We start from the raw sequence: 23,069 nt of genomic DNA on the forward strand, positions 1-23,069 counted from the left end.
CCGGTTATGCCCTTGGGGCTCCAGCACTTTCCAAGAAGCAATGGAGTCGGTTTGGGGTCGAAACGCTGTGAATTCGTCCCAATCGCTCTCGCAGTGGCTTGTCTCTCTGCTGCCAGCGTGTGGTTTGTCCCAGTGGTGTGGGAGAGGTTTAAAAAAAATCGAGGACGGCGCCTTTTAAGCTGAAAGGATTGAAAACTGAGATAAAAGTCAAGAGAGGACCAAAATCACCAGCTCCCACCCCTAAACCTACCACATCCTTATCCCTTTAACCTTTTTTAGGTTTTTTTATCTTCTGATTTTTTAAATATTGAAGCTGGAGTGGTTGAAAACCCCTTTACGCTCCAAAACCACCCCACTTCTCAGCACCATTAAAAATATCCCCTATGGCACCTCAGCACCCCCAGGCCCTGGGGACACCCCCAGTGTCCCCCAGCCCTGTCCCTGGGGACAGTAGGACCCTCAGTGTCCCCGTATCCCTGTCCCTGGGGACACCCCGTGCACCAGCACTTCTGTCCTTGGGGACATCCCCAATTTCTCCCAAACCCCCATCACTGGGGAACTGGGGACTCCAGTGTCCCTGCACCCCTGGGATCATTGGGGACCCCCAGTGCTCCAAGACCTGAATCCCTGAGAAACGTGGGACCCCCGTCACCCCCATTCATGGGGAGCTGGGGTCCCTATTGTCCCCAACCCCTGGGGATCCCAGGAGCCCCCAGTGTCCCCATCCCTGGGTCCCTATGGGATGGGGGACCCCAGTCACCCCACCAACCCATCCCTGGGGAACTGGGGACCCCCAACCCGGATCCCCCTACCCGGGCGCCCTCCCTGAGGTAACAGAATGTGACTCCACCCTGGACCCCTCACTACAGAGCGGCGATCCCACTACTCGACGCCCCATAGGTGGACGCGCCGGCCTATCATCCCCCGTCAGCCAGTAAGAGCCGCAACTCTCCCCAGGAAGGCGGGATCAGCCATCTGTGCTGGAGGGGTGAATGCCGCCTAGTCTCCGCGCCCCCATAGGCTGCCTCACCTTCTCCTGCGCCAGCGATTGGTAGATTCCCCTGTCAATCAAATCCGAACCCTTCAAGCTGAAGAGGCGGGGCTTGTTGCCCTCTCCTGTCAGCCAGGTGCCACTCCAAGCGAGATGTGGCAGCCGATTGGCCGATCTACCTATCTATCATCACCACCTGCTCCTGCCATTCGCCTCTCGGCAAGGCGGTGCCCACCTTCCCCAGTGGGGGAAGCATCTCCTTGAATCTCATTGGAGAGAGGCTTGCCCATCAACCACCGACGAGCCACCCTATTGGCTGACCGCTCAGCAGGCGCGGTTTGTAGCCGGGTCCCCCGCGGCGGCTCATTCCCGGGCGGACCGTCGCGATTGGCTGTGGAGTCGCGGGGGGGCGGGCGGAGGCGGCGCGGTGATTGGCTGCGGGGCGGGGCCGCCTGTCAGTCAGTGTCAGTCAGGGCGGCGGCGGCGGCGGCGGGTCCCCCCATGGCAGCGGCGGGGCCCGCGGCGGCCGCGGCTCCCGCTCGGCTCCAAGCGGCGGTGGCGGCGGGGGGGCGCCGCGGGCCCCCCCCTCGGAGGCAGCCGGCGGTCGCCATGGCAGCGCCTCGCAGGTAGGAGGGACCGGGAGGGGCTCCCCGCCCCCTCGGGAGGGGGGCTCCTTCCCTCAGGAATAGGGGGTACCCCCCCCCCGGGAGCTGGGGGGGTGGTCGGGGGTAATCATCCCTCTGGGGGGTAATTGGGCCTAAAGGCCCCCCCCTAAGGTTGTGGGGCGGATTGGGGGTCACCCCGTCCCCGGGTGAGGGGATATTTGGGGGTGACACCCCTGGGGGGGGTATTGGGGGTAAAGCCCCCTTCCAGGCTATGAGGAGGGGGTGTCTATAGGGGTAATGCTGGGGGGGGGGGTAATTTGGGGTAAATATCCTCCCCCCACAGTCAATGGGGGGGGGTAATTGGCGTTGCCGACCCCCCCCAGCTGAGTGGTAATTGGGGGTACCCCCCATTCTTTGGGGAGCATTGGGGGGTAACCCCCTCCCATATGGGGTGGGGGGGCATTGGGATAATTTTCCCTCTGGCTATTGGGGTGGCTTGGGGTAACCCCCCCCCCAGGACTATAGGGTAACTGGGGGATCCCCCCCCAGGCTTAGGGGGTAAATGGGGTTACCCCCCCACTTTGGGGGAGTAATTGGGGGTTTACCCCCCCCCTCCCCGGAGGAAACCACGGGGGTGCCCCCCACCATGCTGTATGGGGTAATTCGGGGCTATATTGGGAGGGGGCATGGGGGTGCCCCCACTATGCCATGGGGGGACATTAAGGGAGCCCCCCCACTATAGAGGGGGACATTGGGGGGCTCCCCCCCCTCCTCCATTCCCCTCCTTTATTGGGCCCCCCCCCGTTGCTGCCTGCCGGGGGCTGCACTCCTGTGTGCAAAGAGGGTGTTGTCCCTCGCTTCTTTTTCTTTTAAAATAATCAGGTTTTGGTAAAAAAAAATTTGGGGGGGGGTCGCAGCAGGCGGCTGGACCCCCCCTTTCACAGCCGCCATCCCCTAAATGTCATTTATTGGGGGGGGGGGGGGCCTTTTATCACACACCCCCACCCAGGCAGTGCACACCCACCCTCTCCACTAGCAGCCCTGTGCCCCCCATCCGTGGGGAGGGGGTTTGGGGGGGTCCCTGGGTGCCCCCCAAAACACCCCCCCCCTCCCCGCAGCCGCCCAGAAGATGGAGCAACCGTGGCCGCAGCCCCCGGAGCCGCGGCTTTGTGCCGTCCCCAGCGTGTCTCTCCTTTTGGGTTCAAACCCAGGGATTTTAGCTACGCTGGAATGACTCGTGTTTTCCATCAAATTACAGGTTTTTCCCCCAAATTCACCCTCCCTTTTTGATTTTTCCCCTTTTTTGGATGGTTTTCCATCAATCGGGGCTTCGCTGGCGGCATTGCCGGTGGTGTTTAATACCTGCCGCCACCAGCAGCCTGGATGGGGGGGGGGGGGGGGAACCCACCCTATTTTGATGAAAAATCCTAAAAGACACCAAACCCTCCCAGTTTTGGGCTCATTTCAACCAATTTAGGACTGCGAAAAACACAAAAATCACCACCCAAGTGGCATTTGGGGTAGTTTTTCCCCAAAAAGCCACATTTGCAAATGCAGTTTGGTGGCCGGCGCCGCCGGGGGGGTCGGGGGGGTGGTTTCCTTGCTCCGTTTTGGTGCTGAATTCAATTTTCATCTGGTTTTGGGTGCGTTTTGGTCAGTTTTAAACCCGGTGGCATTTTGAGGGGATTTTAGCTTAAAATTTGCACCTGCTTCATCCCTGCCAGCGGCAAAACTCGCCGTGTTTAAACCCATTTTTATCCATTTTCCTCCTCTTTCCGCCAACCACAGATGTTGGTGAAGCTCAAGAACGTCCCGCTGAAATATTTGTGGTTTAATAATTTTTTTTTTTTTCCTTACCTGGCTCCTTTTGCATGTTAATAATTGGGGTTTCTGGCAAATTGGTGGATTTTTGATGGTTTGTCTCCAATGGAAAGTCGGCGTCACTACCCAATGCCTCCAAAAATTCCTGCTGAAACTGGGGGTGAATCCCCGCTTTGATGAACTTTTAAGAGGAGGCGGCGAAAGCGTCACAGAAAAAAAGTGGAAACGGCTCGGAGACGCGGCAAAAATGGTGCAAAAAAGGCGCAAAACAGCACTGAGAGACGCTGAGAAAACGGCGTAGAAAATACTGTGAAAACGGGGTGGAAAAGGTGCAAAATGACACTGAGAGACGCTGCAAAAATGGGCGGAAAAGGCATAAAACAGCGCAGAAAAGGCACAAAACACTGCAGAAACGGTACAAAGCTCCGCGGAAAAGCTGCGAAAATGGGTCAAAAAAGCTACAAATCGGCAAATTTTAAGCGGAACGGGGAAAATTTTAACATTTTTCCTCCCAAAATGCTCCAGCTCGAGGTCGTCGTCTTGCCATCCTGCTGAAATTGGGCTTTTTTTACAGCATTTTGGTTGAGCGATGGTATTTTGGGGGAAAATGAGTCAGCGTGACAGCGGCACATGGGGAATTCGGGGACACGTGGGGACCTCGAGGACTCCGCAGCGCACCCGGAAAGTTATTTTTTTATTAACCCGCTGTCACAAACGGGCTGAAATTGGGACTGACCAAGCCCCTTTTTGGGCCAGTTTCCTAAAAACAGAGTCTGGGCACCACGGTGGCGTTTCCGGGACCATTTCCACCATTTTTTTCCCCTAATTTTCTCAGCGCCTTTGACACACCACCCCTAGACTTTTTTTTTTTTTCCCCTCCAAATTCAAGCGTTTTCAGCAAATTTTGATACCTATCGCCTCGGAACGAGCTCTCGGCACAACAGGAACATCTGAAGGACGGCGGCCACCATCCCCATACTGGAAAACCAACGAGATTTCACCCAAAAAAACCCACTGAAAAATTTCACCTTGCCTTTTCTCCTGTTTTTCCATTTCCACCTGTTTTTTCCGGGTCTAATAAACAATTTTACCATCTGCCTTCCTCATTTTTGGGTTGAAATCATGCGTTTTGGCCATCCCATGCTCATCCACATGTGGTTGTTGCTTTTATTTTCCCCCCACGTCGACGTGGAAATGTTCATTTTCCTAAAAAGCCATTTCAGGACATTCTCGCAGCCCATTGAACCCTGGCAGGTTGTGCTGCGGCCGCTGTTTGATCGGTAACTTATAATTTTGCAGTGAAGCCGCCAACGCCGCTCGCTATTTTTTTTTCATTAAAACAGTATTTTGGGTGATATCAGCCAGCAAGGTCTTGCAGGGAAATATTAATTATAGAAAATAAATTAACATCTCTCCTGGAGACAAAGGCGCTGCTGGATGAGCCCCGTCCCTCAACGGGCAGCATGGGCCTGAATTAAATATAATCGAGGCTTTTTTTTTTTCCCCCCTTTATAAAATTTCCTGCTTGATAAGCAAATCTGCGTGATCCCGTTAACGATTGACCCGATTCTTGCCCCAAAGCTGCTCTGTTAAATCTTGCTGCTTTTGGAAAACCGTTAACCAAACAGCACGGAATTTTCCCTGTTTGCGGTATGGCTGCACTTGCCCAGCGTCCCTTCGTTGCTTTGCTCTCCTCTGAGCTCATTTTGCTCTGCCGGCCAGTTTTTCCCCTCAAAAAAGGGATCAGAAATGTGGCTTTTTGGTTAAAACCTCCCCGATTTATAGCTTAATCTGCACAGAGAGCAAATTAAGCCCAAATCAGGTAAATCACACATTCACGGCGCATCCTTCAGGTGCTGCTGCTTTTTATTTCTTTCCTCTGCTTTCTTCATCCCCTTTGGCCACAGCAGCGACTGAGGGTTCATTTTGCCAATCTTCAGCAGCGTTTTTTTACCAAAAGGAGAATTTTTCAGCCCAAAAAAGGCCAGAGCTGCCTTGAGGTATCCCAGTCCCTGCTGATCATCTCACAAATCCCTGCCGGAGACGCCGCTTGAACCCCTCTTTTTGCAGCACTCCTCAAACTGCCATTTTTCACCCCATTTCTGCCAGTCCCTGCAATCCCAAACTGAGACTCGTTCCTCCCCGAAGAGGCATTTTTCTGCAAAACACCACCAAAATGGGCAAACTGGGTGCTGTCAACCCCTAAAGCAAATCCACAGCGAGGACAGCTTTCTGCAAATCCTCTCTTCCCACATTGGCCTGTTCCTTCCCAAAATGAGGGTACATTGGGCTTAATTCCAGTTTTTAGGCTAATTTCATTCAACTAATTTAGGGCAAACACAGGACGATGTGCTTAGACCCAGCTTGACATGAAAACTGGGCTTAAATGGATTTTTTTTTTCTAGGGAATTAAGTGAATGTCTCAGTGGGCTGCAAACCGAGCGATGCTCGCATCCTGTTTTCTATCAGATTAACTAAAACAGGGTGTTTTTTAAGAGATTTGAAGCGCTGTGGTGAGGAGGAAAAGATGGGGGGATCACGTCCCGCTCACGCTGGTACTTGGCTTTCCAGGTGAGACCCCAAAATCCCCGCGGGCTCGGCGCGTTGCCGGCCCCCGCCGCCATGGCGTCGCCGGCCGTCAGCCCCGACTCGTCCTCCCACGAAGCCCTCTCCTCCGTCAACTCAGCCCCGGCGTGTTCACCCACCTCCGACTCAGAAAACCTCAGCCCCGACGAACTGGAGCTGCTGGCGAAGCTGGAGGAGCAAAATCGGTGAGTGCCGGGGGATATCCGCCCCATTCAGTCTTTTTATCGTCTTTTTTTTTTCGAGCATTTCCCTTAAAATCAAAGAGACTGGACAACAACAAGCCACTTCCCCCAAGCATCGCTCCAGCTGGGGTGAAAACACTCCGGTTTATTTTTTTCAAGGTTATATTTTTCTCTTTGAAAGCAGCAGGGTTTGCTCGTTCAGGCGGGCAAAGGGGATTTCTGGAAGGAGGCGGCTATTTGGAAATAATAAATAATAAACCCACCCGCTTCAGTGGTGGGTTTTAAACCTGCTCTTGATGGAAAGCGAGCCCTGAGGCTCGCTTTGCCGAAATACCAGGCAAAAAGCTCCGTCCCTGGCATGAAACCAGTGTTAAAATCAAGCCCCGAAATGCAAACTTCCTTGCAAAGCCATTTTTAAGCAAATTTACTCGGGGAAAAAAACCCATTGAAAATCTGTTTTTTAAGCAGATTCATTAAAAAAAACATCCCCAGGCAGCTATCGGCATCTCCCCGGGGAAAATAGCCCATCCTGGTGCTGTTTTGGGGTGGTTTGGGGGCATATCTCCTCCTTCGGGGCCGTTTGGGGAGAATAACTCCTTTTTTGGAGTAGTTTTGGGGGAATATCTCTTCCTTTGGGGCGTTTTGGGGGAATATCTGCTCATTTGGGGTGGTTTGGGGGGAGTATCTCCTCCTTTGGGGCGTTTTGGGGGAATATCTGCTTGTTTGGGGTGGTTTGGGGGGAGTCTCTCCTCTTTTAGCGTGGTTTTGGGGGAATCTCTCCTCCTTTGGAGCTGTTTTAGCAGAATATCTCCTCTTTTGGGATGGTTTTGGGGGAATGCGTCCTCCTTTGGGGCTGTTTTGGGGGAATCTCTCCTCCTTTGGAGTGGTTTTGGGGAAATATCTCATTTTTGGGGATGGTTTTGTGGGAATCTCTCCTCCTTTGGGGCTGTTTTGGGGGGAATATCTCCTCTTTGGAGGCAGTTTTCAGGGAATATCTCCTTTTTTGGGGCATTTTGGGGGAATAGCTGCTCATTTGGGGAGAATCTCTCCTCTTAGCACAGGTTTGGGGGAATCTCTCCTCCTTTGGAGCTGTTTTGGCAGAATATCTCCTTTTTTGGGACAGTTTTGGGGGAATCTCTTCTTCTTTGGGGCTGTTTTGGGGGAATATCTCCTCCTTTGGGGCTGGTTTAGGGGAATATCTCCTTTTTTGGGAGGGTTTTGCAGGAATCTCTCCTCCTTTGGGGCAGTTTTGGGGGCTCTCTCCTTCTTTGGGGCTTTTTGGGGGCTATCTCGGTCTCTTGCAGGCTACTGGAGGCCGACTCCAAGTCGATGCGCTCCATGAACGGCTCGCGAAGGAACAGCGGCTCCTCCTTGGTCTCCAGCTCCTCGGCCTCCTCCAACCTCAGCCACCTCGAGGAGGACACCTGGATCCTCTGGGGCCGCATCGTCAACGAGTGGGACGAGTGGAGGAAGAAGAAGGAGAAGCTGCTGAAGGTGAAGATATAGCTTTATTTCTAATTATATTTTAACCCTCCTGCAAAAATCTGCACCAACCTTCCCCATGCTGGGACAGGATGATGTCTCCCCATCCACGAGGAGCTTCCCATCTTCTTGAAACCCATTTTCTCGGGTTTTTGCCCCATTTTTCCACAGGAGCTCATCCGCAAAGGGATCCCCCACCACTTCCGCGCCATTGTCTGGCAGCTGCTCTGCAGTGCCACCGACATGCCCGTCAAAAACCAATACTCAGAGCTGCTCAAGATGTCCTCTCCCTGCGAGAAGCTCATCCGACGGGATATCGCCCGCACCTACCCGGAGCACGAGTTCTTCAAGGGACAGGACAGTCTGGGCCAGGAGGTGCTCTTCAACGTCATGAAGGTAACGTCTTTCCTCGAACGTCAATGGATCTTGGCCACAGCCTGAACACCGCTTTGGGTTTTGAACCTGTTTTAACTGGATATTAATTTTTGAGGGGTTTGGTTTCCACCACAAACTCCTGGAACCATCACTCGCAGTGTGGCAGCCCTTTCCTTGCAAATGAACCTCGTTCCCCATCTGTCCCTGACCTCATTTTTCCTGTTGAGTTTTACTCTGAATTAAGAAACAAATAGTTGAGTATTTTGGGGTCTAAATTCAAGTGTGGAGCAACATCATGCTCAGGAGGTGTGGTCAAGCAAAAAAACCCCTATTTTCTGTGGTCAAGGCTTCCCTTCACCATTGCCCTCACACAGCAAGCAGGGATGATGGCCCGGCCAATCCCCCTGCTCATAGATATATTTATTTTGATTTTTCTTCTTCCTTCCAGGCCTATTCCCTGGTGGACCGGGAGGTTGGATACTGCCAGGGTAGCGCCTTCATCGTGGGACTGCTGCTCATGCAGGTTTGTGCCAGCCCCGGGGCGAGGAGGAGCTGCCGATGGGTTTTTAACACCTTCTGGAGACGTGGTAGAACAGGGTTGGGGAATAGGAGCCTTTTTCTTGATCCTCAGGAGCAAAATGGGCTCGTTCCCACCATCCCAGTTACTCCTGATGGGTTTAAAATCCCCCATTCGCATTCCCCTTCACCTGGGGACAGGTCCCAGCACGTCCCATCCCATCCCATCCCATCCCATCCCATCCCATCCCATCCCATCCCATCACCTGATGGAAAGACGCTCCCCATCTGGAGCTGCCAGCAGAGTTTTAAGGGGGAATTCATGTCCCTTTGGGTCTCCAGATGCCCGAGGAAGAGGCCTTCTGCGTGTTCGTGAGGCTGATGCAGGAATACCGCTTACGGGAGCTCTTCAAACCCAGCATGGCTGAGCTGGGGCTCTGCATCTACCAGTTCGAGTACATGCTGCAGGTAGGCACCGCCCCACACCCCCCAAAACGCTCGGGGTGGTGGGAATCGGTGGGTAGAGCCAGGGGACAAGGACAGGGAGAGGTAGGAGTGAGGTAGCAGCTCTTGGGAGAAATGGGTTCCTCCAATGGGCTCTTGTCCAGCACGCAGAGATGCTGGGGACATCTATGAGATGCCCTGAGGACCATCCATGATTCCTCAAGGGGGACATCTGTGAGACCCCAAGGACATCCATGAGATAGCCTGGGGGCATCCATGAGATCCCAGGGCACCTCCATGAGATGCCCCAGGGACCATCCATGAGACCTTGGGGACCATCTATGAGGCATCCAAAGGGACTATCCATGAGACAACCCCAGGGACCATCCACAAGATGCCCTGAGGAACATCCGTGAGACCCTAGGGACCATCCACAAGCCCCCACCACCACCAAGAGACCTTCCATGAGACCCCTCAGGGACCTCCACAAGACCTCCTGGACCTGTTCAAACCTCAGCAGCCATGAATGACCCCTAAAAATATTCCACCATTCCCCGTTTCTCTTCATTTCCCCCGTTTCTCACATCCAGGAGCAGCTGCCGGAGCTGAACATCCACTTCCGCTCACAGAGCTTCCTCACCTCCATGTACGCCTCGTCCTGGTTCCTCACCCTCTTCCTCACCACCTTCCCTCTTCCTGTGGCCACGCGTGTCTTCGACATCTTCATGTACGAGGTAACGGGGCTGCGGCCAACGCCATAAATCACAATGGGACCGCAACCACATTTTCCACTTGGATGTGGAAATGTTCTCCCCACACCAGCTGGTCTGGTTTTGGGGAGAAAAACCTCAAACCCCAAATGGGAAAGGCGATGGCATGAGGTCAAGTGTGGACCCTTCCTGTAGGGGCTGGAGATCGTCTTCCGCGTGGGGATGGCACTGCTGCAGTTCAACCAGGCTGAGCTCATCCAGCTCGACATGGAGGGCATGTCCCAGGTACGTGCTGGTGGCTTTTGGGGTGGATTTGTCCAACGCGACGTGTTTCGGGACAGATTTGTCCAATGGGACGTGTTTTGGGGCGGATTTAGGCAACAGGACATATTTTGGGCTGGATTTGTCCAACAGGACAGGTTTGGAGGTGGATTTGTCCAAGGGGACATAATTTGGGACAGATTTGTCCAAGGGGATGTAGTTTGGGACAGATTTAGCCCCACATTTAGTATTTTGGGGCAGGTTTCTCCCAACTGGATATGTTTGGGGACCAGCTTATGCAACAGGCGGATTTATGCAACGGGCTGTATTTTAGGTTTACACGATGGGCCATATTTTGGGGCTGGTTTATGCAATAAGTTGTATTTTGGGGTGGATTTATGCAACAAGGCTGTGTTTTGGGGCAGATTTATCCAACAGACCCTATTTTGGGGCTGGTTTTACCCAACGGGCCCTTACTTTGGGGCTGGTTTAGGCGATGGCCTGTATTTTGGGGCCACGTTTCATGGCCGGTTTCCGTACCCGCAGTACTTCCAGAAGGTGATCCCACACCAGTTCGACAGTTGCCCCGACAAGCTCATCCTCAGGGCCTTCCAGGTCAAGTACAACCCCAAGAAGATGAAGAGGTGAGATGGGGCGATGGGTTCCTGCGCTTGGATGGGGTCCCCCTGTCAGCCGTGGGGCACAGGGCCAGGGGGTCTGGTCCCTGTCCTTGTGTCCCAGCCTGTCCCCATGTCCCAAGCAGGTTGGAGAAGGAGTACGCCGCCATCAAGAACAAAGAGATGGAGGAGCAGATTGAGATCAAGGTGAGACAGGTCGAGTGTTGGCATCCTGGGGCCACTTGAGCCATCCTCGTGGCCACTTGGCCCATCCCCGGGGCCAGCTGAGCCCTCCTGGCATGGCGTAGCCCATCCCAGGGGCCGCTTAAGCCATCCCAGGGCCACTTGACCTGTCACAGAGCAGTTTGAGCCATCCCAGGGCCATTTTCACCCATCCTTGGGGACCTTTAGCCCATCCCTGGGGCCATTTGAGCCATCTCCAGGGCCATCTAAGCCATCCTGGGGCCACCATGACCCATCCCAGAGCCATTTAAGCTGTCCCCAAGGCCACTTAGCCTGTCCCCAAGGCCATGTAAGCCATCCCAGGGCCACTTGACCCATCCCCGGGGCCACTTTATCCCTGTGTCCCCTTGGCCATGGGATGTCCCCAGGCTCAGCAACCCGCCAGGGACATCAGAACCCCCCCTGGGGCTAATTCTTCCCGATTTTCTACCCCCCAGCGCCTCCGCACCGAGAACCGCCTGCTCAAACAGCGCATCGAAACCCTGGAGAAGGTAAGCCCTGCGGTTGGCACCCCAAAACCCCCCTGAGGGCACCCCAAACCCCCCCTGGGGCATCCAAACCCCCCTGGAGCACCCAAACCCCCCTGGAGCACCCAAAAAGTCCCCTGGAGCACCCCAAACTCCCCTGAGGCACTCATGGGCCACCGCCCAGAGACCCCGGCACCCATGGGTGCAACCCCGCAACCTCCAACACCCCTTTTATGGGCTGCACCCCCAAAATCTCCCCTCCCAGCACTCTTTTGGTACAAAAAAAGAAGATTTATGTCCAGCGAGCCCCTGCTTCATCATTTTTCCGCACAAAGTCTCCCTCTGGGAGGTGGGAAACGCTCCGTTTTAGGGCAAAACACCACTGTCTCCATGTTTTCCCCCTCCGGCATGGGAGAAAAAGAGCTAAAATCCTTGGAAAACACCCCAAAACGGGGACCGATGATGCGCGGGAAGGTTGCCGGGTGCCTCCGCCTCTCGCTGCCTCCGTCCTCTTCGTTTATCTCGTTACGTCTCTCCTCTCTTTCTCTCTCTTCTCCGCCGGCGGCCGCAGGAGAGCGCGGCTCTCGCCGACAGGCTCATCCAGGTAGCGTCAAAAATAGCTATTTTTCTCTTTTCTGCTGCGTTTTAACCCTTTTCTTCCCCCTTTTGCTTCCCAGCCTGCCTTCGTCCAGCTCGTTTGGGGAAGATTTTGTCCCTTTTTTCTGCTTTTCCGGAGGCTCCCGTGCACCTTCCCCGCTTTGGGGGGTGGAGGGGGAAGGAGGATTTGGGGGTGGTTGGTGAAAATGGGAGGTTTTGGCCCGTTTGGGGGTTCGGTGGAACGTGGGGGGTGGCATGGTGGCACTTGGGGGCGGGGTTTGGCCAAGATGGGGTAAAAGGCACCGTTTTGGTGAGTTTGACCAAAATATGTGGATTTTGAGTGGAAGGTCATGGGTCATGGGGTGAGAGCAGCTTGGAGGGGACAAAATGGTCCTGGACGTCCCCCCAGGGCTGATGTCACCTCCTTGTCCTCGGCGTCACCTGCTGTGGGGCTGGTGTCACCCCCCAGTGCTGGTGTCACCCCCCTTGTCTGCAGTGTCACCTGCCATGGGGCTGAGGTCATCCCCTGGGGCTGTTGTCACCCCCTTCTCCTTGGTGTCACCTGATGTGGGGCTGAGCATCACCCCCTCATCCCCCGGTGTCACCCCACTTGTCCCTAGCGTCACCTGCCACAGGGCTGGTGTCACCCACCACAGGGCCAGCATTACTGTGTTGTCACCCCTCATCCCTGGCATCACCTTGCTGTGGGGCTGGTGTCACCCCCTTGTCCCCAGCATCATCCCATGTCCCCGCCATCACCCCCTTGTCCCCACTACCACCACCACACCCCTCCGAGCGACACACTTTGGGGGAGAACCGGGCACATCATGCCACGGTGGTGACGCATCCCTGCTGTCCCCAGGGCCAGGTGACACGGGCACAGGAGGCGGAGGAGAACTACATCATCAAGCGGGAGCTGGCGGTGGTGAAGCAACGCTGCACCTCGGCCACCGAGAACCTGCAGCGCGCCCAGACCACCATCCGGCAGCTGCAGGACCAGCAGGTTGGTGTCCCCACACGTCCCCAAATGTCCCCAGATGTCCCCAGGCGTCCCCATCGCCCCTACGCATCCCCCTTTCAATTCGCGCCCTGCTGCAGCCCGGATTCGGGTGCGGGTGGTGGGTGCCACCGCTGCGGGCAAGTCGGGGACAGGCATTGTGCCCCGTGGGTGACACGTTGGGGACGGTGGCAGGGGAACCCACGCTTCAGTGAGGAGTTTGTCACCCACCTGGAGACGGAGCTGGAGCAGTCGCGGCTGCGGGAGAGCGAGACCCTCGGCGCCCTCAAGGAGATGCAGGATAAAGTCCTCGACATGGAGAAGGTGACGGGGACGGCTCACGGGTGTCACGCTGGTGGCCCTGGGGACGGGGATGGTCCCACGAGTGGCCCTGGGGATGGGGAGTGTCACACAAGTGGCCCTGGGGAGAGGGAGTGTCACACAAGGGGCTCTGGGAGGTCCTGGACCTGGTGTCCCCTGTCCCTGGGGATCCCCAGTGCCACATAAGTGTCCCCAGGAGGTCCCTGGGGGTTCCCCTGTCCCTAGTGTCCCCTGTCATCTCCCCCCAATCCCCCCTGAGTATCCCCACCTCCACCTGGCAGAGGGGGACAAGCCCCCAGTGCCACCACCCTGGGGTGTCCCTGCCAATGACCAGTGCCACCACCCCGAGGTGTCCTCAATGACATTCAGTGTCACTGCCCTGAGATGTCCCTGCCCTGGCGTGTCCCCACCGATATCCGATGTCCCTGCCCCGGGGTGTCCCCACCGATATCCGATGCCCATGCCCTGGGGTACGCTCGCCCCGGGGTGTCCCCGCTGACGTCCCCCGTGTCCCCGCAGAGGAACAGCCTGCTGCCAGATGAGGACAACGTGGTGCGGCTGCAGGAGGAGCTGCAGGCGCTGGCGCTGCGTGAGGCCGAAGCCGTCAAGTCGCTGACGGAGCTGCAGCAGCAGGTGAAGGACCTCAGTGACAGCTGGCAGGTAAGGACCCGGACGCCTGGGTGTCCCCCTGGACGCCTGGGTGTCCCCCCCAGACACCTGGGTCCCCCCTCAGACGCCTGGGTCCCCCCCCAGATGCCTGGGTCCCCCCCCCAGGGCGCCTGGGTCCCTTCTCAGCTCCCTGGGTCTCCTCCCAGCCACCTGGGACCCTTGTTCTGATGCCTGGTCCCCTCCTGGTCACTTGGGTCCCTTGTCCCAATGCCTGGGTCCCCTCCTGACTGCCTGTGTCCCCTCCTGACCACCTGGGTCCTTTGTTCCAACATCTGGGTCCCTCCTTGTCCACCTGGGTGCTTTGTCCTGATACCTGTGTCCCCTCCTGGCCAGCTGGGTCACCTCCTGTCTGCCTGGGTCCCTTGTCTTGACGCCTGGGTGCCCTCCTGGCCACCTGGGTCCCCTCCCTGCCACCTAGGTCCCTTGTTCCAACATCTGGGTCCCCTCCCATCTGCCTGGGTCCCTTGTCTTGACACCTGGGTGCCCTCCTGGCCACCTAGGTCCCCTCCCAGCCACCTGGGTCCCCTCCCATCTGCCTGGGTCCCTTGTCTTGACACCTGGGTGCCCTCCTGGCCACCTGGGTCCCCTCCCTGCCACCTGGGTCCCTTGTTCCAACATCTGGGTCCCCTCGCAGCCATCTGGGTCCCCTCCCATCTGCCTGGGTCCCTTGTCTTGACACCTGGGTGACCTCCTGGCCACCTAGGTCCCCTCCCTGCCACCTAGGTCCCTTGTTCCAACATCTGGGTCCCCTCCCAGCCACCTGGGTCCCCTCCCATCTGCCTGGGTCCCTTGTCTTGACGCCTGGGTGCCCTCCTGGCCACCTGGGTCCCCTCCCTGCCACCTGGGTCCCTTGTTCCAACATCTGGGTCCCCTCCCAGCCACCTGGGTCCCCTCCCATCTGCCTGGGTCCCTTGTCTTGACGCCTGGGTGCCCTCCTGGCCACCTGGGTCCCCTCCCTGCCACCTGGGTCCCTTGTTCCAACATCTGGGTCCCCTCCCATCTGCCTGGGTCCCTTGTCTTGACACCTGGGTGCCCTCCTGGCCACCTGGGTCTCTTCCCAGCCACCTGGGTCCCCTCCCATCTGCCTGGGTGCCTTGTCTTGACACCTGGGTGCCCTCCTGGCCACCTAGGTCCCCTCCCTGCCACCTAGGTCCCTTGTTCCAACATCTGGGTCCCCTCGCAGCCACCTGGGTCCCCTCCCAGCCACCTGGGTCCCCTCCCATCTGCCTGGGTCCCTTGTCTTGATGCCGGGGTGCCCTCCTGGCCACCTGGGTCCCCTCCCTGCCACCTAGGTCCCTTGTTCCAACATCTGGGTCCCCTCCCAGCCACCTGGGTCCCCTCCCATCTGCCTGGGTCCCTTGTCTTGACACCTGGGTGCCCTCCTGGTCACCTGGGTCCCCTCCCAGCCATCTGGGTCCCTTGTTCCAACATCTGGGTCCCCTCCCAGCCACCTGGGTCCCCTCCCATCTGCCTGGGTCCCTTGTCTTGATGCCGGGGTGCCCTCCTGGCCACCTGGGTCCCCTCCCTGCCACCTAGGTCCCTTGTTCCAACATCTGGGTCCCCTCCCAGCCACCTGGGTCCCCTCCCATCTGCCTGGGTCCCTTGTCTTGACACCTGGGTGCCCTCCTGGTCACCTGGATCCCCTCCCTGCCACCTGGGTCCCTTGTTCCAACATCTGGGTCCCCTCCCAGCCACCTGGGTCCCCTCCCATCTGCCTGGGTCCCTTGTCTTGACACCTGGGTGCCCTCCTGGCCACCTGGGTCCCCTCCCTGCCACTTAGGTCCCTTGTTCCAACATCTGGGTCCCCTCCCAGCCATCTGGGTCCCCTCCCATCTGCCTGGGTCCCTTGTCTTGATGCCTGGGTGCCCTCCTGGCCACCTGGGTCCCCTCCCTGCCACCTAGGTCCCTTGTTCCAACATCTGGGTCCCCTCCCAGCCACCTGGGTCCCCTCCCATCTGCCTGGGTCCCTTGTCTTGATGCCTGGGTGCCCTCCTGGTCACCTGGGTCCCCTCCCTGCCACCTGGGTCCCCTCCCATCTGCCTGGGTCCCTTGTCTTGACACCTGGGTGCCCTCCTGGTCACCTGGATCCCCTCCCTGCCACCTGGGTCCCTTGTTCCAACATCTGGGTCCCCTCCCAGCCACCTGGGTCCCCTCCCATCTGCCTGGGTCCCTTGTCTTGACGCCTGGGTGCCCTCCTGGCCACCTAGGTCCCCTCCCTGCCACCTGGGTCCCTTGTTCCAACATCTGGGTCCCCTCGCAGCCATCTGGGTCCCCTCCCAGCCACCTGGGTCCCCTCCCATCTGCCTGGGTCCCTTGTCTTGACACCTGGGTGCCCTCCTGGTCACCTGGGTCCCCTCCCTGCCACCTGGGTCCCTCATCCCGACACCTCTGTCCCCTCCCATCTACCTGGGTCCCCACGAGGGCCACCTGGGTCCCGCCACCCACCCGGTGGGTACCTGACGGGTGCGGGGCACAGGCGGGCCGGGCGGGCGGGCGCTGGAAGGAGTCCCCACGGCGGAGCAACGCCAACGCGCTGCAAGAGGCCGTGGTGGCGGCACGGCTGCGGGAGGCCCAAGCCCAGGCCGAGCTGCGGGCGCTGCGCCAGCGGGTGCTGCAGTTGGAGACGCAGGTCAGAGCCTTGGCCGCATCCTGGGGGCTGGGGGTGCTGAACTGGGGAGTACTGGGGTGGTGGGTGCTGGGTCTGGGGGTACTGGGGCCATGGGTGCTGGGGGTGCGGGTGCTGAGCTGAGGGTGCTGCAGCTCAAGACACAAGTCAGAGCCCAGGCTGCATCCTGACCCGGGGCTGGGGGGCTCAACTGGGGGGTACTGGGGTCGTGGGTGCTGAACTGGGGGAACTGGGGCCTAGGGGTGCTGCGCCAGCAGGTGCTGCAGCTGGAGACGCAGGTCAGAGCCTGGTCTGCATCCTGACCGGGGGCCGGGGGGGGCTCAACGGAGGGTGCTGGGGCTGTGGGTGCTGGACTGGGGCTGCTGGGCCAGGAGGGACTGAACTGGGGGTGCTGGGTCCATGGGTGCTGGGTGCCCCCAGGGCCAGATCCGGGTGCAGCAGACCTGCACGGGGCTGCGGGAGCTGGGTGGGGGGTGACAGTCCTGCCCCCCCACCCCCCGCCCCGCCTCCTCCAGGGCCAGGCCGGGGACAGGGGCTGTGGGAGCTGGCGGGGGGGTGACAGGGAGGGGCTGGTGACACTCCTGTCCCCCTGCAGGGCCAGATCCAGCGCACGGTGCTGGGCCGGGCGGAGCAGACCTGCGCGGGGCTGCGGGAGCAGCTGCGGCTGGCGGCGGCGCAGAGCAAGGGGCTGCAGGCGCAGCTCAGCGAGAGCCACCGCAAACACGCCGAGGCCCAGTGCAAGGTGGGACGCTTGGGGACGCTTTGGGGACACCTTCGGGCCCTCCTCTGTCACCTCCCCGGTGCTTGGGGACGCTCTGGGGACACCTTCGGGCCCTCCTCTCTCACCTCCCCGGTGCTTGGGGATGCTTTGGGGACACCTTCGGGCCCTCCTCTCTCACCTCCCCAGCACTTGGGGACGCTTTGGGGACACCCTTGGGCCCTCCTCTCTCACCTCCCCGGCGCTTGGGGACACTTTGGGGACACCCCTCGGGCCCTCCTCTCACCTCCCCGGCGCTTGGGGACACTTTGGGGACACTCTCAGGCCCTCCTCTCTCACCTCCCTGGCGCTTGGGGACACTTTGGGGACACTCTCGGGCCCTCCTCTCTCACCTCCCCGGCGCTTGGGGACACTTTGGGGACACCCTTGGGCCCTCCTCTGTCACCTCCCCGGTGCTTGGGGACACTTTGGGGACACCCCTCGGGCCCTCCTCTCTCACCTCCCTGGCGCTTGGGGACACTTTGGGGACACCCTCGGGCCCTCCTCTCTCACCTCCCTGGCGCTTGGGGACGCTTTGGGGACACCCTTGGGCCCTTCTCTGTCACCTCCCCAGTGCTTGGGGACACTTTGGGGACACCCTTGGGCCCTCCTCTCTCACCTCCCCGGTGCTTGGGGACACTTTGGGGACACCCCTCGGGCCCTCCTCTCTCACCTCCCCAGCACTTGGGGACACTTTGGGGACACCCTTGGGCCCTCCTCTGTCACCTCCCCGGTGCTTGGGGACACTTTGGGGACACCCTCGGGCCCTCCTCTCTCACCTCCCTGGGGGTACCCATGGGTGCTCCCCATCCCCTCCCCTGGGACACCCCCAGACTCTTCCTGGGACACCCCTGTCCCCTCCCCAGGGACACCCACAGCCCTTCCCATGGGGTCACAGCATCCCCTTCTGCAGGGTCCCATCGTCCTCTCCCACGGCGTCCCCACGTCCCCTCCAACAGCATCCTGTCACCCCCTCCAATGGTGTCCCCATGTCCCTTCCACCAGGGTCCCCGTGTCCCCTCAAAAGGGATCAACGTGTCATCTCTTGAGAGGGTCCCAATGTCCCCTCCCATGGGGTCCCGATGTCCCCTCCCATGGGGTCCCAGTGTCCCCATGTCCCCTCCAACAGGGTCCCCACCTCCCCTCCACCGGCCTTCCCTTGTCCTTAGGGACAGGGGGGGCTGAAGCCTCCCCTGGGGGGGCGGTGGGTGACACAGGGGTGGCACTGGTGTGGCACCGGGTGACACGAGTGTCCCCAGAGCAAGGAGGAGGTGATGGCGGTGCGGCTGCGCGAGGCTGACAGCATGGCGGCCCTGGCCGAGATGCGACAGCGCGTCGCCGAGCTGGAGATCCAGGTGAGTGGGGACAAGGGGGACGGGGTGGGGGGGACAAAGGGGGATGGGGTGACAGGGTGACAGGGTGACAGGGAGGGGACGGGCACCCGCTGACCCGCCCGCACCCGCAGAGGGAGGAGGGCATGATCCAGGGGCAGCTCAACCACTCGGACGCCGCCCAGTACATCCGCCAGCTCAAGGACCACATCGACGAGCTCAAGGCCGAGGTAAGGCACCCATGGGTGCTGCGGCACCCACGTCCTGCTCCCACGGGTGCTGGGGGACCCGTACCCTGCACCCACGGATGCTATGGGACCTGTACCCTGCACCCATGGGTGCTGCAGGACCCTTACCATACACCCACGGGTGCTGGGGGACCCATGCCCTGCACCCGTGGGTGCTGTGGCCCCTATACCCTGCACCCACGGGTGCTGCAGCACCCACGCCCTACACCCACGGGTGCTGGGGCCCCTATACCCTGCACCCATGGGTGCTGTGGCCCTTACACCCTGCACCCGTGGGTGCTGCAGCACCCACACTCTGCACCCACGGGTGCTGTGGCCCCTATACCCTGCACCCACGGGTGTTGCAGCACCCACGCCCTACACCCACGGGTGCTGTGGCCCCTATACCCTGCACCCGTGGGTGCTGGGGGACCCATGCCCTGCACCCACGGGTGCTGCAGCACCCACGCCCTGCACCCCCGGGTGCTGTGGCCCCTATACCCTGCACCCACGGGTGCTGGGGGACCCATGCCCTGCACCCCCGGGTGCTGTGGCCCCTATACCCTGCACCCGTGGGTGCTGGGGGACCCACACCCTGCACCCACGGGTGCTGCAGCACCCACGCCCTGCACCCCCGGGTGCTGTGGCCCCTATACCCTGCACCCGTGGGTGCTGGGGGACCCATGCCCTGCACCCACGGGTGCTGTGGCCCCTTTACCCTACACCCACGGGTGCTGCAGCACCCACGCCCTGCACCCCCGGGTGCTGTGGCCCTTACACCCTGCACCCGTGGGTGCTGCAGCACCCACACTCTGCACCCACGGGTGCTGTGGCCCCTATACCCTGCACCCACGGGTGCTGCAGCACCCACGCCCTACACCCACGGGTGCTGTGGCCCCTATACCCTGCACCCGTGGGTGCTGGGGGACCCACACCCTGCACCCACGGGTGCTGCAGCACCCATGCCCTGCACCCCCGGGTGCTGGGGCCCCTATACCCTGCACCCACGGGTGCTGCAGCACCCACGCCCTACACCCACGGGTGCTGTGGCCCCTATACCCTGCACCCGTGGGTGCTGGGGGACCCACACCCTGCACCCACGGGTGCTGCAGCACCCACGCCCTGCACCCCCGGGTGCTGTGGCCCCTATACCCTGCACCCGTGGGTGCTGGGGAACCCACGCCCTGCACCCCCGGGTGCTGTGGCCCCTATACCCTGCACCCGTGGGTGCTGGGGGACCCACGCCCTGCACCCACGGGTGCTGTGGGACCCCCATACAGGGTCTGGCACCCGTGCAGTGCCTCAGGGACCCTTCCCCGGGGCGGGGTCACCCCCCCCCCGGGGAAGGGTCCCCGATGTCCCCAAGGCCAGGACACATCGGGGACAGTCCCCAAGTGAGGCTGCGCTGGGCGCTGGCGCCATCGGCGATGTCCCCTCGGTGCCATCGGCGATGTCCCCGCAGGGTCACGTGGCACCGGGACAGCTGGTGACAATGTCTCTCCCCATCTCTCCTCCCTCCTCCCCTTCTCTGCTGTCCCTTGTCCCCTCCTGTCCCCTCTCCTGTCCCTTTGTCCCCTTCTCTCCTCCACCCCTCTGCCTCTCTTGTCCCCACCCATCCCCTGGTCCTTCTCTGTCCCTTGTCCCTGTCCCCGTACCCTTGTCTTCATCACTGTCCCCATCCCCTTGTCCCCTATCCATGTCCCCTTGTCCCCTATCCATGTCCCCTTGTCCCTGTCACCTTGTCCCCCATCCCCTTCTTCCCTGTCCCATTCCCCACATGCCCTTGTCCCTGTCCCCCATCTCCTTGTCCCCTGTCCCATCCCCTGTCCCCTTATCCCCATCTCTTTGTTCCCTGTCCCCGTGTCCCCTTGTCCCCATCCCCTTGTCCTTGTCACCTTGACCCCATTCCTGTCCCCTTCTTCCCTGTCCCCTTGTCCCCATCCCCTTGTCCCTGTCACCTTGACCCCATTCCTGTCCCCTTGGTCCCTGTCCCCTTGTCCCCATCCCCTTGTCCCTGTCACCTTGACCCCATTCCTGTCCCCTTGTTCCCTGTCCCCTTGTCCCCATCCCCTTGTCCCTGTCACCTTGACCCCATCCCTATCCTCTTGTTCCCTGTCCCCTTGTCCCTGTCACCTTGTCCCTGTCACCTTGACTCCATCCCTATCCCCTTGGTCCCTGTCCCCTTGTCCCCATCCCCTTGTCCCTGTCCCCTTGTCCCCATCCTCTTGTCCCATCACCCATCATGTTCCCATGTCCCTCGTCCCCATTTTCTTGTCCCCTTGTCCACATCCCCGTGTCCTGGTCCCCTGTCCCCTTGTCCCCATCCCCTTGTCCCTGTCCCCTTGTCCCCATCCTCTTGTCCCATCACCCATCATGTTCCCATGTCCCTCGTCCCCATTTTCTTGTCCCCTTGTCCACATCCCCATGTCCTGGTCCCCTGTCACCTTGGCCCCATCCCTATCTCCTTGTCCCCTTATCCCATGTCCCCTTGTCCCCTGTTGCCCATCCTGTCCCCTTGTCCCCATCCCCTTGTCCCATCACCCATTCTGTTCCCTTGTCCCCTTGTCCCCTGTCCCCGCAGATCCGGCTGCTGCGGGGGCCGCTGGCCTTTGGGGCGGTGGGGCTGGGGACACGCCTGGGGGACGAGGACTCGCTGGGTTCCTCCGACGAGGAGCTGCCGCCCTTCGCCCTGACCCACGGGGACATCGGGGACCTCGGGGACATGGGGGACAGCAGCGACAGCGAGACCGAGGGGGCACCCACGGCACCGTGACCCACAGGGACGTCGGGGACGTGGGGGACAGCAGCAACCAGCAAGACCAAGGGGGCACCCGTGGCACCCTGATCCACGGGGACATCGGGGACATTGGGGATGTGGGGGACAAGCAACAACAGCAAGACCAAGGGGCCACCCCGGGGACCCTGACCCATGGGGACGTCGGGGGTGTGGGGGACCCACCAGCCCCGTGGCACCCTAGGGGCACCCAGGGGACACTGAGGGGTCCTGGGGGACACTAGGGGACACTGAGGACACCCACGGCACCCAGGGGACACCCAGAGGACACTAAGGGACACCCACAGCACCCAGGGGACGCTAAGGGCACCTGTGGGTCCTGTGGCACCCAGGGGACACTGGAGGACACTAAGGGACACCCAGGGGCCCCGCAGCACCCAGAGGACACTAAGGGGCACCCAGGGGACACTGAAGGCACCCACGGGCCCCCCAGCACCCAGAGGACATTTAAGGGACACCCACCACACCCAGGGGACACTGTGGGCCCTGTGGCACCCAGGGGACACCCAGAGGGCACTAAGGGACATCTGTGGCACCCAGGGGACGCTTAAGGGACATCCATGGCACCCCAGGGCAGGAGCCGGGGGGGGGGGGGGGGGAGGGCGTCAAGGTCTTGGGCCTGGGGCTGCTGCGAGTCCCTGGCAGGGCCCTGAGCACGGCCGGATCCTGCACACGAGGGATCCTGAGGCACCGCTGGATCCCTGAACGGCCGGATCCTGTGCACGAGGGAGCCTGGGGCACTGCTGGATCCCTGGGCACGGCCAGATCCTGCGCACGGAGGGATCCTGGGGCACCACTGGATCCCTCAATGGCCGGATCCAGCGCACGAGGGAGCCTGGGGCACCGCTGGATCCCTGGGCACGGACAGATCCTGCGCACAAGGGATCCTGGGGCACTGCTGGATCCCTGAACGGCCGGATCCTGCACACGGAGGGATCTTGGGGCACCACTGGATCCCTGAACGGCCGGATCCTGCGCACGAGGGAGCCTGGGGCACTGCTGGATCCCTGGGCACGGCCGCATCCTGCGCACGGAGGGATCCTGGGGCACCGCTGGATCCCTGGGCACGGACAGATCCTGCGCACAAGGGATCCTGGGGCACTGCTGGATCCCTGAACGGCCGGATCCTGCGCACGAGGGATCCTGGGGCACCACTGGATCCCTGAACGGCCGGATCCAGCGCACGAGGGATCCTGGGGCACCGCTGGATCCCTGGGCACGGACAGATCCTGCACACGAGGGATCCTGAGGCACCGCCGGATTCCTGAATGGCCGGATCCTGCACACGGAGGGATCCTGGGGCACCGCTGGATCCCTGAATGGCCGGATTCTGCGCACGAGGGATCCTGGGGCACCGCTGGATCCCTGGGCATGGACAGATCCTGCACATCGAGGGATCCTGAGGCACCACTGGATCCCTGGGCACGGACAGATCCTGCACATCGAGGGA

General features: G+C 60.4%; 1 protein-coding gene across 4 annotated transcripts; it reads left to right on the forward strand.

The window, feature by feature from the left end:
• Positions 1–1,484: 1,484 nt before the first annotated feature.
• EVI5L (ecotropic viral integration site 5 like) lies at positions 1,485–22,103 on the forward strand. Of its 4 annotated transcripts, none has more exons than XM_075525854.1 (20): positions 1,485–1,617; positions 5,989–6,188; positions 7,490–7,679; positions 7,839–8,063; positions 8,491–8,565; positions 8,901–9,026; positions 9,593–9,736; positions 9,908–9,997; positions 10,520–10,617; positions 10,734–10,797; positions 11,271–11,324; positions 12,760–12,900; positions 13,090–13,218; positions 13,735–13,875; positions 16,361–16,492; positions 16,768–16,788; positions 17,106–17,252; positions 18,527–18,622; positions 18,733–18,828; positions 21,407–22,103. In XM_075525854.1, exons 2-20 carry the CDS (start codon positions 6,040–6,042, stop codon positions 21,596–21,598), a joined length of 2,310 nt encoding a protein of 769 aa, XP_075381969.1. In that variant the 5' UTR covers positions 1,485–1,617; positions 5,989–6,039; the 3' UTR covers positions 21,599–22,103. The 4 variants fall into 4 exon arrangements, with proteins under 4 accessions (XP_075381969.1, XP_075381971.1, XP_075381970.1 ...); XM_075525856.1 differs by having other exon boundaries at positions 10,737–10,797; XM_075525855.1 differs by lacking the exon at positions 16,768–16,788 and having other exon boundaries at positions 16,361–16,513.
• The last annotated feature ends 966 nt before the right edge of the window (positions 22,104–23,069 follow it).

Source organism: Mycteria americana, chromosome 28, assembly GCF_035582795.1.
Source record: "Mycteria americana isolate JAX WOST 10 ecotype Jacksonville Zoo and Gardens chromosome 28, USCA_MyAme_1.0, whole genome shotgun sequence".
Lineage (NCBI taxonomy): Eukaryota > Metazoa > Chordata > Aves > Ciconiiformes > Ciconiidae > Mycteria > Mycteria americana.

Bases quoted from the DNA above. Each gene is read 5' to 3' on its own strand.
- EVI5L (XM_075525855.1), top strand. From the start codon at position 6,040: ATGGCGTCGCCGGCCGTCAGCCCCGACTCGTCCTCCCACGAAGCCCTC. The intron at 6,189-7,489 runs GTGAGTGCCGGG...GGTCTCTTGCAG, and splicing joins AAGCTGGAGGAGCAAAATCG to GCTACTGGAGGCCGACTCCA. The intron at 10,798-11,270 runs GTGAGACAGGTC...TCTACCCCCCAG, and splicing joins AGGAGCAGATTGAGATCAAG to CGCCTCCGCACCGAGAACCG.